The following is a 15,401-nucleotide window of genomic DNA, read 5'->3' on the forward strand; positions in this document are numbered from 1 at the left end:
TGAGACAGACACTTTAGAGAGAGAGGGGCGGAATCAATCGCAAACACAGAAATATTTTTGTCTAATTCGCTTGTTGTCAAACCTTGCATACGGACAAACTGGCCATTCACTAAGTTAATCCCTGTCCCACTTTAAATAAATACTTCTATTTCCACAGTTTTGGAATCTAGCGCCAACTTGGCAAGCAGAAGAAATCGGGTAATACCGGTAAAAGACAAAAGTACATTCTCAACTTCCCCATCCACACTACCAAGAGTGAGAAGAGGACTAGACACATTAGGAGACTTTTTTTTCCCCCCTTTTCACCTTGATGTTCAACATAAGGACATACATTAACAAAATGTCCTCCTTGACCACAGAAAAAGCTAATTCTTTTCTTAACCCTAAAGATTTATCACCTGGTCCAGGTGTGACCTGACCCAATTGCATTGGTTAAATCACCAGACGCGAGCTTAAGTGTTTCTTTACCCAGAGTGTCAGAAGAGACCGCTTCCCTGTATGATAATACGTCCCGAGCTAGAGGAACTTTAGATCTCTCCCTCAATGACTCTGGATTAGCGTGAAAATGTAAAGGTGTCCTTCAGGTTCTCAGACAGTCCTTGACAAAATTTACTACGGAGAGGTGGGTCATTCCACTCTGTATTAGTTGCCCACCTCCTAAATTCAGAGCAATAGGATTCAGCTGAACGCTCTCTCTGCCGCAAGGAACGCAACTTAGATTTGGCCAGGGAAACCTGATCTGAGTCATCGTAGATAAGTCCCAGAGCTCCGAAAAAATCATCAACCGACCGGAGGGATTGTGAACCAGTCAGCAAAGAGAAAGCCAGAGACTGTCACCTTTCAGCAGCGAAATAATAATCCCCACTCTGACTCTCGTCCCCAGAAGAGCTAGGACGCAGTATGAAATATAATTTGCACAAAAGTTGTCTCTTCCCACGGAAAACTCTAAATCTAAATAGAGCCTCATCACTGATAATGAACAGTGCCTGAGGAGAGGTGAGATCCTTCCAAACAACAATATACATAGAGGAAAACAGAGGGACCTGTCAGTTGGCCTCACGTGCAGCAAGTCTATCCGATCTTCTCACCTCTCTCACAGGAGGGACCGTGACAGCTGGTGGTGGTGTGGTTGCTAGTGTTCACACCCCAGCTCATTTTGGTACAGCACAGTTTGCAAACCACTACTCTTTCGTCGTCCGCACTTTCCCTAAAAAAGTGCCATACTGCAGAACACCTACCCCTTGGCAAGGGAGATTTCTGCAAGGGGGTGCTCCATGGAACAGTTGCGGGCCTGTTTGGTGTGGCCAGTTTTCTCCCTTTTGCTACCCCACTGCCTCTTCCAGCCTGTTGCGGTGCAGCAGATCCCTCCCCCCTCTGTACTGCTGTCTTCGCTCGGCTTTTCACCTTCCCAGGTTGGGTCAGTGACTTCACCGTTCACCACCTCCTCTTCCTCACTCTGGTTATCCTCCTGACTTGTTGACCTAACCACAACCTCAGTGATTGACAACTGTGTCTCATCCTCTTCATCAACCTCTTGAGACAGTAAATGCCGTTTTACTTATTGGCAACTGTGTCTCATCATAATCCACCTCATTAAACAGTAATTGCCATTCCCCAATGCCACCTTCGTGTCTGTGGATGCTCAAGAGTTTGGGAATCAGGGCACAAGATATTTCCTTCTTCAAGCTTGCTTGGCGAGAGAGCGAAATCAAGGAATGGCGCAGAAAAGAGCTCCTCGGAATATCCGAATGTGGGATCACTTGTTTGCCCAGACTCTCCATTGTGGAAGGAAGGAGGATCAGGATGAGAATTGTGTTGAGCAGACTCTTGGCTACTGAGTCTGGACTTGGTGGAAGACAGGGTGGTGCTTAACCGACTGGAAGCATTATCTGCTGCAATCCAACCGACCACCTGGTCGCACTGGTCTGACTTCAAGAGTTTTGTCCTGCGACACCCTGCAAACTGGGACATGAAGCTCTGTGTGCACCATCAGCATCACGGCCACTGCCCCATCCCTTACTGCTCGCCTTCTTCATATTAAAATGTTATATATGCTTGAAAGTCTGTCACACGTACAGTAGCGTAGGATTTCGAAGTGTATGCGCAAACAAATTTAAGAAGGTATTTGGGATGTGGAAACGTCACACAGGAGATATCCTGCAGATAATGTCAATGCTGTCACCAGAGGCTAATAAAAAATTACAGGGAATGTCACCGGTATTTGGGATAAGGAAATCTTATACAGGAGAGGTACCACCGGTAATGTCACTGTCCGCAGCGTCTATGAAAAAAGTACACTGTATTTCATAGATCATTTTTTTCTGCGCACACTTTACACAGGAGATGTTGCAGAAGCGGACACAGTCTATTGAAAAAGGACACTGTCACAGATATTTTTAGGGTGTACACATTTTACACAGGAGATGTGGTGCAGCTAATGTCACTGTCAGAAGTGGACACGTCTATTGAAAAAGTACACTGTATGTCACAGATAAAAAAAATTCTGCGCACTTTACACAGGAGATGTGGCATAGCTAATGTCACTGTCAGAAGCGGACACCGTCTATTGAAAAAGGACAAGGTATGTCACAGATATTTTTGGATGTGCACACTTTACAAAAGGAGATGTGACGCAGCTAATGTCACTGTCTGCAGCGGACACCGTCTATGGAAAAAAGACCCTTGATGTCAGATATTTTTGGATGTGCACACTTTACAAAAGGAGATGTGGCGCAGCTAATGTCACTGCCAGAAGCGGACACCGTCTATTGAAATAGTACACTGTATGTCACAGATACATTTTTTTCTGCGCACACTTTACACAGCTGATGTGGCGCAGCTAATGTCACTGTCAGAAGTGGACACCGTCAATTGAAAAAGGACAATGTATGTCACAGATATTTTTGGATGCACACACTTTACAAGGAGATGTGACGCAGCTAATGTCACTGTCCGCAGAGGACACCTATGGAAAAAGTACACTGGATGTCCCATATTTTTTGGATGTGCACACGAGAGGTGGTGATGGTAATGTTGCTGTCTGGAGCGGCCTAACTATTGCACGCTAATTAGCGCAGGATGCGCTAAAAGTAGATATTGCTGCCACACACGACAACAGTCCTTAAAAGGACTTTTGGGTATGTTAAGTTTTAGCAATTTAGCACAGGGTGCGCTAAAATATACACATCACACTGGAAAAATTTGAATATCATGCAAAGTTAATTTACAGTCAGGTCCATAAATATTGGTACATCGACACAATTCTAACATTTTTGGCTCTGTACACCACCACAATGGACTTGAAATGAAACAAACAAGATGTGCTTTAACTGCAGACTATCAGCTTTAATTTGAGGGTATTTACATTCAAATCAGGTGAACGGTGTAGGAATTGCAACAGTTTGCATATGTGCCTCCCACCTGTTAAGGGACCAAAAGTAATGGGACAGAATAATCATCATAAATCAAACTTTCACTTTTTAATACTTGGTTGCAAATCCTTTGCAGTCAATTACAGCCTGAATTTTGGAACGCATAGACACCACCAGACGCTGGGTTTCATCCCTGGTGATGCTCTGCCAGGCCTCTACTGCAACTGTCTTCAGTTTCTGCTTGTTCTTGGGGCATTTTTCCTTCAGCAAGTGAAATGCATGCTCAATCGGATTCAGGTCAGGTGATTGACTTGACCATTGCATAACATTCCACTTCTTTCCCTTAAAAAACTCTGGTTGCTTGCAGTATGCTTTGGGTCATTGTTCATCTGTCGAGCATGAGCGTGCTCGATCAACACTAGTGTTAACTAAGCCTAATACTGATGCACAGTCATACTACAGCTAACAGAATGAATTTAAAAGCATGTGTTCGCTCTGCCACAACATGGATTAAAGAATCTTTTTTTTTCACCACTACTTTATTGGCTCTGCCTCCATGTTCTTATATTATTCCACTAAATATTCATTGTGACACAGCTCCTGCAGGTACGTGCAGCGTTTTTATTTTTATTTTTTTGCTTTACTGAATGCTGCTGTATGCTTTTCTTTTGGTTTAGCCAAGGGTTAGCTAGGACATTTGGTGGTCTGCACAATGATGTGCACATCCATATATGTGACCTGTCTGTTATTCTGACACACAGTAACTGTTTCGCTACCAGAAAAGGCTAGCTATGCATATTGCTGCAATGCACAGGGATGCATAGTGAGATAGATTTAACTACAGGGTGGGATTGACCTGATTTAACGTACTTTGTGAAAAATTAATTTATCATAAAGCAAATTTTGTTCATCTCTACGAATGATTTAGCCAAAGTATTTAGCTTCCTCTAGGCTACCGCACACTTCTCAAGGTTTATTATGAAGCATGCATCACTAATTGAATCCATCACATCCTGTACTTTGCAGCAGTGATTTTTACAGTCCAAACTAAATTCCAGTCCAAACTAAAAATTACCACATCATTAAAAGGGTTTTTGTCACCTAAATTAACCCTATTAAACTCAATGACATTTGAGATGTGCTAATGTCCGCATATCCTAACTCTCCTAATCTCATGCTTATGGATGCCCCCGTTACTGCACAATTTTAACTTTGATGATATGCTAATAATCTAGGAGCAGGGGGGGGGCATTGCTCCTGCTCCTAGAGGCTCCGATCACCCACCTCAAGTCACGCCCTTCCGTCCTTGATTGACAGGGCCAGTGTTCATCTTCTCCTGCCGGCCCCGTGTGCTGGATAAATCTCACGCCTGCGCAGTACCAGCACACAGGGCCGGCAGGAGATGAACGCTGCCTGGCCCTGTCAATCAAGGACGGCAGGGCGTGTCTTGAGGTGGGCAAACGGAGCCTCTAGGGGCAGGATCAACTCCCCTTCTGCACCTAGAGGCTATTTAGCATATCAAAGTTAAAGTTGTGCAGTAACGGGGGCATCCATAAGCATGAGATTAAGAGAGATAGGGTCTGCTGACATTAGCACATCCCTAATGTCAGCCAGTTTAATAGGGTTAATTCTGGTGACAGAAACCCTATAAGCCGCTGTGTAGTCAATGTGGCCTCAAGATCAGATCCATCTGTGCAGCAGAAATATAGCAGAGGCTCCATGTAACCCAAATAGCATTGCTACATAATGAAACAACCACTCTGGAGTGTAGAATGCAGTCTTCTATTTATCCTCATCCTATAACGGTATATTCCAGTAACCCTTTGTGAAATCAAAAGTTGTGAATTACCCATCCTCTTAACATTTTCTAAAGTCATTACAAAACATCCATGTCCTATTGGGCATTGAGATTACTACAATTGGGCTCAACAACTCACTGGTTGATTCTTCAATGACTTCTAAATCATGCAAGCTCTTGACCTCAACGCACACCACCTCTCTGCATTCTTCTGGTATACTGTATGGCTTAAGGTTCACTTTACTGTTAGGCTCAGTCCTAATATTGTATTTTATTAGGTCTGTACAGCTTGGTACATAGCTCAGAAAATGTATCTTTGTTTTTCTGAAGGAACTCTTTTACATCATGTTGCTGTTTTACTGAAAGTGACTCCCCTGTTTTGTCAGGGAGAGTTGGTTGTGACACCTCACTAAGTAGAGTATTTGTGGCCACCAATGATTTCCTGTCTTTCCAAGGCTTTATCAGGTTAACATGACGAATCTAGGAAAGCTTTTTCCTATCTGGTTGGTGCACTTTCTAGTTTACTTCACCCACCATTTCTACACTGCTGTAAGCGCCCTGCCACTTTGCCAAGACTTTGCTTACTTTCCACCGTAGGGACCAAAATGAGTACTCTATTCCCATTTTCAGACCGGTTACAAATTCTGCTTTGAGCATCTTGGGCTCTATGCAGATGCTCTTTGACAATAGGCACGTCTGTAGTTATCCAATCTTGCATCCGGGCCACATGCTATATGATACTTCTGTCTCATATGTTTCCTTGGTAATGTCTAGAAAGCCTCTTTGGTGTCAACCATAAACTAATTCAAAAGGAGAAAACCCTTTAAAAAAAAAAAAAATACATTAGGTATGGCAATAGGTATTCCCAATCATGGCAATCCTTTTAAACTACCTATTTAAAAACATGCCTTAAGTTTTTTTTAAAGCTCTCAACTAACCCATCAGTCTGGAAGTGATACAGAGGTACGTACATGTATGATTTTAAACAAATCGCATAACTCTTTCATAACCTTTGACATATAGGGATCCCTGGGGAGGAGAACATGTAAAATAACTCACTTGCATTGTTTTTAGAAGCCATGTTTCTTAACGACACAGCTTCAGGGTAATGGTTGGCATACTGTAATCTATAACAACCAAAATGTACTGGTGTCTGACTGACTGACTGACTTGACTATGGTACCCACTAAATCCATTGCAATTTTCTTGAACAGCAGAAACAGAGTCTGATTAATTAAAATGCTACTATAAGGCCTCATGCACACAGCCATTGTGCAGCCGTTCCGGTTATTGGGGACCGCAATTTGAATGGATCCGTGATCTGCAAAAAAATAGAACATTTTTTTGCAGCTAACAACATTATTGAAAAAATCTCCCTCATTGTCAACAGCAGTTATCATGATAGCTCCAACAGGCTATAAATGCCTGACTTCTCCAGAATGGAAGTCCTGTGAGAGCAACCTACATCTTGTTTGAAGAGCCCTTACATATGTCAACTAATGATGCTTATTAATCAGCCTAAACTGAATGTCCCCACCATGAAGTGGAGTCTTCCCTTCTATTTCTGCTCCAGCAACCCATTCCTTTTTTCAGGTCTTTTATACTAAAACTTTAAACATTATACTATGCTAGCAAAGCACATTTGTCAACAAGGCAACAATGAAATGCATCACTGGTTACACCACTGGATTAATATATCACTGAGTTTGCATAATTTAACACGTGTGGCCTTCCTATTTTTTGCTTTCGATTATATGTGCTGGGAATATGTACCAGGCCTGCTGGTAGTCTTAGTGGACTAAGAAACCATAATATATCCCAATTTACACACCCCTTTCTCTTATAGGATGTACAGGAAGTCTTGCAAAACAACATGTATCTACATATAAGGAGTCAACAGTCACCATTATGGACCTGCCAAAAGTTGTGCAAGCAGTTAAGAAGCATTTCGTAACAGACAAGGAACAACAGATACATTTCCTGGAAGGTGCAGTATATAAAAAGAAAGAAAATTACAAAATTTCAAATTCCTATATTAGTTTTCTTATTCTACATTCAAAGTGAATGGATATAAAATATGGAATTGCTGTTAATGGCTAAGATCTTCATTTATTTATTTTATGCACTCATACAGCACTACTATATTCTGCAGCTCTTTACAGACATTAGCATCAAGCTGTTCCCAATGGGGCTCACAATCTATGTTCCCTATCAGTATGTTTTTGGAGTGTGGGAGGAAACCGGAGTAACTGGAGGAAACCCACACAAACCAGGGGAGAACATAAAAATGCCCTGCAGATGTTGTCCTTGGTCAGAATCCAAAATAGGACCCCAGTGCTGCAAGGCTACAGTCACAGAGATTGTACTGCATTTCTTTTAGCCTATAAGGCATAATACATTGTGGAATCTACACTGAGAGCCAAATATACGGTGTAGGCTTATGACCTTTTTCAGGTTCTCCATTTATCATGTAGCGGCAGTATGAATAAACTGTATCGACGAAATTATTTGGAGACCCATGCAGGAGGTTTTATGACACCCCATTCTAAATCCATAGGAGTTAATATGGCGTTGGTTCCCCCTTTATAGATAAAACAGTATCCACTCTTTTACAAAATTTTCTAGGGTGTCTGTGGGAATTTTCGCTTCTTCATCCAAAAGAGCGTTTGTGAGTAGAGATGAGAAAACCCGGACCGCACTGTTCTGGTTCATACCAAACATTACAGTGTCCGGGTATCCGAACCTGAACACGGACATTGGAGCGAAAATCCATGTTTAGAGTTCGGAATTTAAAATCAAGTTTGTTGAAAGGCTGCAGCTCAGCCAATCAACAAGTGTTTAAGCTGTGGGCACTTGGAATCCATCACAGTCATGCCTAGTATTGGCATGGCTGTGATTGGCCGACGCACAATGTGACCCTGCATGCATAAATGCCGGCTCACGTGGTGCACCGCCATTCTGCTCTGACTAGTGTAGGGACAGGTCACTGCTGCACTGAAGGACAGTGTTATATTTTTATTTTTTTACGACGTCTTTGGCTGACCTGGAGGCATTTATGTGGGTGCTATACAACAACTTTGCACCAGTGACACAGAAATACAATACTTAATTGTGCTTTTCAATCTGTGGGTGACCTGTAGTCATTTGTCTGTTCAATACTACCCCATTACACCAGTGAAGCGGAAATACAATAGTTAATACATCTGTTAATTGTGTTGTTGACACATACCCATTTTTTGTGTGCAAAATACTTCAATTGGCCCCGTGACACAAAAGTACAATAGTTAATCAGTCTGTTAATTGTGACGGTGACACAAAGCAAATTTTTTGGGGTTCATCACACACATTCTCATCTAACTGTTATAGGACAATTAATCAGTCTGTTCATTGTGTCGGTGACAAAGCAATTTTTTTTTTATAATCATCCTTCTAACTGTAATAGGAGAGTAAATGAGTATGTTACTTGTGTAGGTGACACTTCAATTGCCCCTGTGACATGGAAATACAATAGTTAATCAGTTTGTTAATTGTGTCAGTGACACAAAGCAAATTTTTTTGGGTTCATCACACTGCATTCTGATTTGTCTACCCGTTATAGGAGGTTTATCGGTCTGTTTATTGTGTCGGTGAAACAAAGCAAATCACAGTGGAAATTTTATCAGTGACACAAAGCAATTTTTTTGGATTCCAAAGTCTACCATTGCACCATTGCACCTGTCTTATTATAATAGCAGAGTAAATCAGTTTGTTAATTGTGTCAGTGACACAAAGCCATTTTATTTTTAAATAACACTCCATTTTCATCCATCTTACTGTAATAGGACAGTTAATAAATCTGTTAATTGAGTCGGTGACCTATAGTAATTTTGAAGGTGACCCATGGGCATCTGTCTTCCAACTCAACCCCTACTGAGCCCCAAGTCATGCAGCAGTCACTTATGATGAGGACATGAGAGGACCGCAGCGCATCTCTGATGATGACAAAACACAGGTGTCAACTGCTGGGGCTTTCTGCCGTGTGCAGACTAGCCAGAAGGGCAGGGGTGAGGAGTGGGTGAAAAAAAATTATGAAGGATGATGAGGTCCTAGACCTCACATGGCAGTCTGGTAATTTGAGTTCTATGTGCAGTTTGAAGGAAAAGGTGGGAGTCACACAGGACCAGCACAATGTGGTTCTAAGCCGTCACTACTTTTCCAGAGGGGCCATCCCTGCCCTGCACAAACAAGTGGTGGAAAAAATGAAGTGTGCGTTGCGCAATGCCATCAGTGGCAAGGTCCACATAACCAGCAATATGTGGACGAGTACGCATGGGCAGGGACGTTATACAGTTGCAAGAAAAAGTATGTGAACCCTTTGGAATGATATGGATTTCTGTACAAATTAGTCATAAAATGTGATCTGATCTTAATCTAAGTCACAACAATAGACAATCAGTCTGCTTAAACTAATAACATGTATATGTAGGTACTGCGCGACTTGTACTCCCTATTGCTTTCTCAATCAGAATGGCACCATGAAGATACGTAATGGTTATAGCAGGGACTTACAGTTTGGTTGTGATGTCTCAATCCCAGATGCTCCTCTGTGGGTGCTGTTCTCCTGCGTCTTTCCAACTTTCTTCTTTTCTTTTTTTCTTTTTTGTTTTTGGTGCCGTGCGGGATGAGGGAAGGTTGTTACTATTAGGGCCCAGCTCCCCAAACCTTCCCTCATCCCGCACGGCACCAAAAACAAAAAAGAAAAAAAGAAAAGAAGAAAGTTGGAAAGACGCAGGAGAACAGCACCCACAGAGGAGCATCTGGGATTGAGACATCACAACCAAACTGTAAGTCCCTGCTATAACCATTACGTATCTTCATGGTGCCATTCTGATTGAGAAAGCAATAGGGAGTACAAGTCGCGCAGTACCTACATATACATTACTTACATCATTCACTTGATATCCAACGGTGGCGATACCGTTGCGGTACCGCTGCGTCAGCCAAACTCAGTGCAAGCGCCGGTGTACTACTATAGTATTAAACTAATAACACACAAAGAATTAAATGATACCATGTTTTTATTGAACACACCATGTAAACATTCACAGTGCAGGTTGAAAAAGTATATGAACCCCTAGACTAATGACATCTCCAAGAGCTAATTGGAGTGAGGTGTCAGCCAACTGGAGTCCAATCAATGAGATGGGATTGGAGGTGTTGATTACAGCTGCCCTGCCCTATAAAAAACATACACCAGTTCTGGGTTTGCTTTTCACAAGAAGCATTGCCTGAGGTGAATGATGCCTGGCACAAAAGAGCTCTCAGAAGACCTACGATTAAGAATTGCTGACTTGCATAAAGCTGGAAAGGGTTATAAAAGTATCTCCAAAAGCCTTGACGTGCATCAGTCCATGGTAAGACAAATTGTCTATAAATGGAGAAAGTTAAGCACTGCTGCTACTCTCCCAAGGAGTGGCCGTCCTGTAAAGATGACTGCAAGAGCACAGCGCAGACTGCTCAATGAGGTGAATAAGAATTCTATAGTGTCAGCTAAAGACTTACAAAAGTCTCTGGCATATGCCAACATCCCTGTTAGAAAATCTACGATACGTAAAACACTAAACAAGAATGGATTTCATGGGAGCATACCACAGAGGAAGCCACTGCTGTAAAAAAAAAAAAAAACAACACATTGCTGCACGTTTAAAGTTTACACAAGAGCACCTGGATGTTCCACAGCAGTACTGGCAACATTTTCTGTGGACAGATGAAACCAAAGTTGAGTTGTTTGGAAGAAACACACAACACTATGTGTGGAGAAAAAGAGGCACAGCACACCAACATCAAAACCTCATCCCAACTGTGAAGTATGGTGGTGGGGGCATCATGGTTTGGGGCTGCTTTGCTGCATCAGGGCCTGGACGGATTGCTATCATCGAAGGAAAAATGAATTCCCAAGTTTATCAAGACATTTTGCAGGACAACTTAAGGCCGTCTGTCCACCAGCTAAAGCTCAACAGAAGATGGGTGTTGCAACAGGACAACGACCCAAACCATAGGAGTAAATCAACAGAATGGCTTAAACAGAAGAAAATACGCCTTCTGGAGTGGCCCAGTCAGAGTCCTGTCCTCAACCCGATTGAGATGCTGTGGCATAAGGTCAAGAAAGCGATTCACACCAGACATCCCAAGAATATTGCTGAACTTAAACAGTTCTGAAAAAAGGAATGGTCAAGAATTACTCCTGACCATTGTGAACGTCTGATCTTCAACTACAGGAAACGTTTAGTTAAAGTTATTGCTGCTAAAGGAGGTTCAACCAATTATTAAATCCAAGGGTTCACATACTTTTTCCACCTGCACTGTGAATGTTTACATGGTGTGTTCAATAAAATCATGGTAACATTTAATTTTTTGTGCATTATTAAGATAATAATGCACTTATTAAAGCAGATGCAAGCACTATATATGGACTAAGTCCTCACTCTGATATGATAATGTCTGAGACACTTAGTCAATATATTTTGATCAAAACACATCTAAGCCCGCCTACCGAACGTCAAGGTGGTCTCAGGTCAGGCGGGTCCTACGCTAAACCTACCTAAGCCGTTGGGCTTCTATGTTCAGGAGCGCAAACGCCACACATATGGTGTGCTGCTCCTAGTAACCTCCATGTGCATCAAGCAACCAATGGGAGGAGGAGCAAGCACAGCCATATGTACCACCTAATTAACGCGCTCATTGGATAGGGGAGGGGGGCAAAAGTGCAGAGGAATGCTACTCCCAAGATACTAGGTGCGCATTCACACTTGAAGGTGCCACTCCCTCAAGCAAACACTACATAAACAAAAAAATCACAGAACAAACTAAGATAAAAACATCCTGCACGATATGATACAAATTTGCGGATGTCCCTGGCCATATTATTGAAGAAAACCACAGAAATAAGATAATAATGCACTTATTAAAGCAGATGCAAGCACTATATATGGACTAAGTCCTCACTCTGATATGATAATGTCTGAGACACTTAGTCAATATATTTTGATCAAAACACATCTAAGCCCGCCTACCGAATGTCAAGGTGGTCTCAGGTCAGGCGGGTCCTACGCTAAACCTACCTAAGCCGTTGGGCATCAATGTGTTTTGATCAAAATATATTGACTAAGTGTCTCAGACATTATCATATCAGAGTGAGGACTTAGTCCATATATAGTGCTTGCATATGCTTTAATAAGTGCATTATTATCTTATTTCTGTGGTTTTCTTCAATAATATGGCCAGGGACATCCGCAAATTTGTATCATATTGTGCAGGATGTTTTTATCTTAGTTTTTTCTGTGATTTTTTTGTGCATTATTAGTTTAAGCAGACTGTGATTGTCTATTGTTATGACTTAGATGAAGATTAGATCACATTTTATGACCAATTTGTGCAGAAATCCATAAAATTCCAAAGGGTTCACATACTTTTTCTTGCAACTGTATCTCCCTTACTGCCCTCTGGATAAATGTAGCGGCGACTGGGCCCGAGGCGGAAAGCAATTTGACACACATCCTACCACCACCAAGGATTGCTGGACGTTTCTCTTGTGCCTCCTGTTGCTTATTCCTCATACTACTACTCCACTTTCTCCTCATGTTCCTATACTCTACTGCCTCATCACATCAGTACAACACCTGCACCACCAACTTCAGCACAGCCAGGGGGAAACGGCAACAGATGAGTGGTTGGGCACGCTGAGCCTGAAGCCCTGCCTTGTCGTGTGCGACAACGCACAAAATCTCGTAGCAGCTCTGGGCCTAGCCTGTTTGACACACATACCTTGCCTGGTGCATGTGCTGAATTTTGTGGTGCAGAGGTTCCTGAAAAATTAACCCAATATGTCAGAGCTGCTGGAGAAAGTGTTGATCGTTAGTGCATGCTTTTAGCTTTCTCACCCTGCTGCTTGCCTGTCTGCGCTGCAGTGTAACTTCTGCCTTCCCGCTCACTATCTCATATATGACATACCCAAAAGGTGGAACTCCACCTTGCACATGCTGGAGAGATTGTTCGAGCAACAGTAGGCGATAGTAGAATTTCAACTGCAACAAGCATGGGTAAGTCGCTCTGTGGAACAGCACCACTTCACCACCATCCATTGGGCCTTCATACAGGATGTGTGTTCCATGTTGCACTGTTTCAAGTATTCCACAAACATGACCAGCGCCAATAACGCCGTCCTCAGTGTTACTATCCCACTTTTATGTCTACTTGAAAAAACACTTTGGGCGATGATGGATGATGTGGCACAGGAGGGAGAGGAGGAGGAACAGAGATCATTCCCATGGTTTTCAGATCAGTCATCCAAAGGTGGCTTGGAGGGTGGATTTTTGCACCAACAGTAGCCAGGTATGCAACTGTCCAGCCAGGGCGCAGTTTTGATGATGAGGAAGATCCGCGTTCACAGCAGGGTGACATCCAAATCAGCTCAAGGGCATCACTAAAGCGTGGCTGGGTGATACAGAGGACACAGACATTACACCTCCCATCTGATATGGACCGTCTTAGCAGGTGTCAGTGTTTCAGCAACATGGTGGAACTGTATGTGTGCGCATGTCTGCCTGTACTGAGTGATAGGTCTGCCCCATTTAACTTCTAGGTCTCCAAATTGGTCACATGGCCTGAGCTTGCCGTTAACACATGGAGGTTCTGGCCTGCCCTGCAAGTGTATTGTCCCCAAACTTGTATTAAGCGCAGCAGGGAGAGTGATTACGGACAAGTGCATTCACCTGTCCACAGCCAACGTGGGCAAGTTCACGTTCATTAAAATGAACCAGGCATGGATACCATCAGACTTGTCCGTACCTTGGGCAGATTAGAGAGGTACACCGGCTGTACCCAGCTATTGTTATACTCTAGCACACTTTGTGCATTCTCTTTGCTATTTTCCAATGGTGTGGGGCCTCCACAAACCACAAAGCAAAAAAATAAATAAGCAAAAAAATAAATATAAAAAAAAATAAAGAAAAAAAAATTGTTGGCTACCTCCTCTGCCTCTTCCACCTACACCGCTACGTCTTCCTCCTCCTCCATTCGGACCTCCACCTCCTGGCTCAAGATAATTATATCTTATATTGGCAGAGTAGAAAGGTATATCAGCTGCACCCAGCCATGGTTATACTCCAGTGCACTTTGTGCATTCTCTTTGCCATTTCCCATTGTTTTTGGGCCTCCACATACCCCCAAAAAAATATATAAATTAAGAAGACTAAAATAAAATAGTTGGCTACCTCCTCCGCCTCTTCCGCTTACACTGCCACATCCACCTCTTCCGCTTACACTGCCACATTTGCTCCTCCTTGCTTAAGATTATCATGTCATATTGGCAGAGTAGAGAGATCTACTGGCCACACCAAAAAAAAATGTTCTCATTTTGCTACATTATATATATATATATATATATATATATATATATATATACACACACACACACACACAGTACAGACAAAAAGTTTGGACACACCTTCTCATTTAAAGAGTTTTCTTTATTTTCATGACTATGAAAATTGTAGATTCACACTGAAGGCATCAAAACTATGAATTAACACATGTGGAATTATATACATAACAAAAAAATGTGAAACAACTGAAAATATGTCATATTCTAGGTTCTTCAAAGTAGCCACCTTTTGCTTTGATTACTGCTTTGCATACTCTTGGCCTTCTCTTGATAAGCTTCAAGAGGTAGTCATCTGAAATGGTCTTCACTTTACAGGTGTGCCCTGCCAGGTTTAATAAGTAGGATTTCTTGCCTTATAAATGGGGTTGGGACCATCAGTTGCGTTGTGGAGAAGTCAGGTGGATACACAGCTGACAGTCCTACTGAATAGACTGTTAGAATTTGTATTATGCCAAGAAAAAAACAGCTAAGTAAAGAAAAACGAGTGGCCATCATTTCTTTAAGAAATGAAGGTCAGTCAGTCCGAAAAATTGGGAAAACTTTAAAAGTGTCCCCAAGTGCAGTCACAAAAACCATCAAGCACTACAAAGAAACTGGCTCACATGGGAATATGACATATTTTCAGTTGTTTCACACTTTTTTGTTATGTATATAATTCCACATTAATGTTAATTGACAGTTTTGATGCCTTCAGTGTGAATCTAAAATTTTCATAGTCATGAAAATAAAGAAAACTCTTTGAATGAGAAGGTGTGTCCAAACTTTTGGTCTGTACTGTATATGGTTCACTCTGGGTAGTGCAGACCGCCTT

The 15,401-nt window shown here is 42.2% G+C and overlaps 1 protein-coding gene across 1 annotated transcript in view; it reads left to right on the forward strand.

Moving 5' to 3' along the window:
- The window catches only part of LOC122935343 (acetylserotonin O-methyltransferase-like), a 66,982-nt gene that overhangs the window by 11,339 nt on the left and 40,242 nt on the right, over nt 1–15,401 (forward strand). Inside the window, exon 2 of the mRNA XM_044291109.1 lies at nt 7,008–7,156. Coding sequence (XP_044147044.1) covers nt 7,008–7,156 — 149 coding nt within the window. The remainder of the gene's footprint in view (nt 1–7,007; nt 7,157–15,401) is intronic.

This window comes from Bufo gargarizans, chromosome 4 (assembly GCF_014858855.1).
Source record: "Bufo gargarizans isolate SCDJY-AF-19 chromosome 4, ASM1485885v1, whole genome shotgun sequence".
In the NCBI taxonomy this organism is placed as follows: domain Eukaryota; kingdom Metazoa; phylum Chordata; class Amphibia; order Anura; family Bufonidae; genus Bufo; species Bufo gargarizans.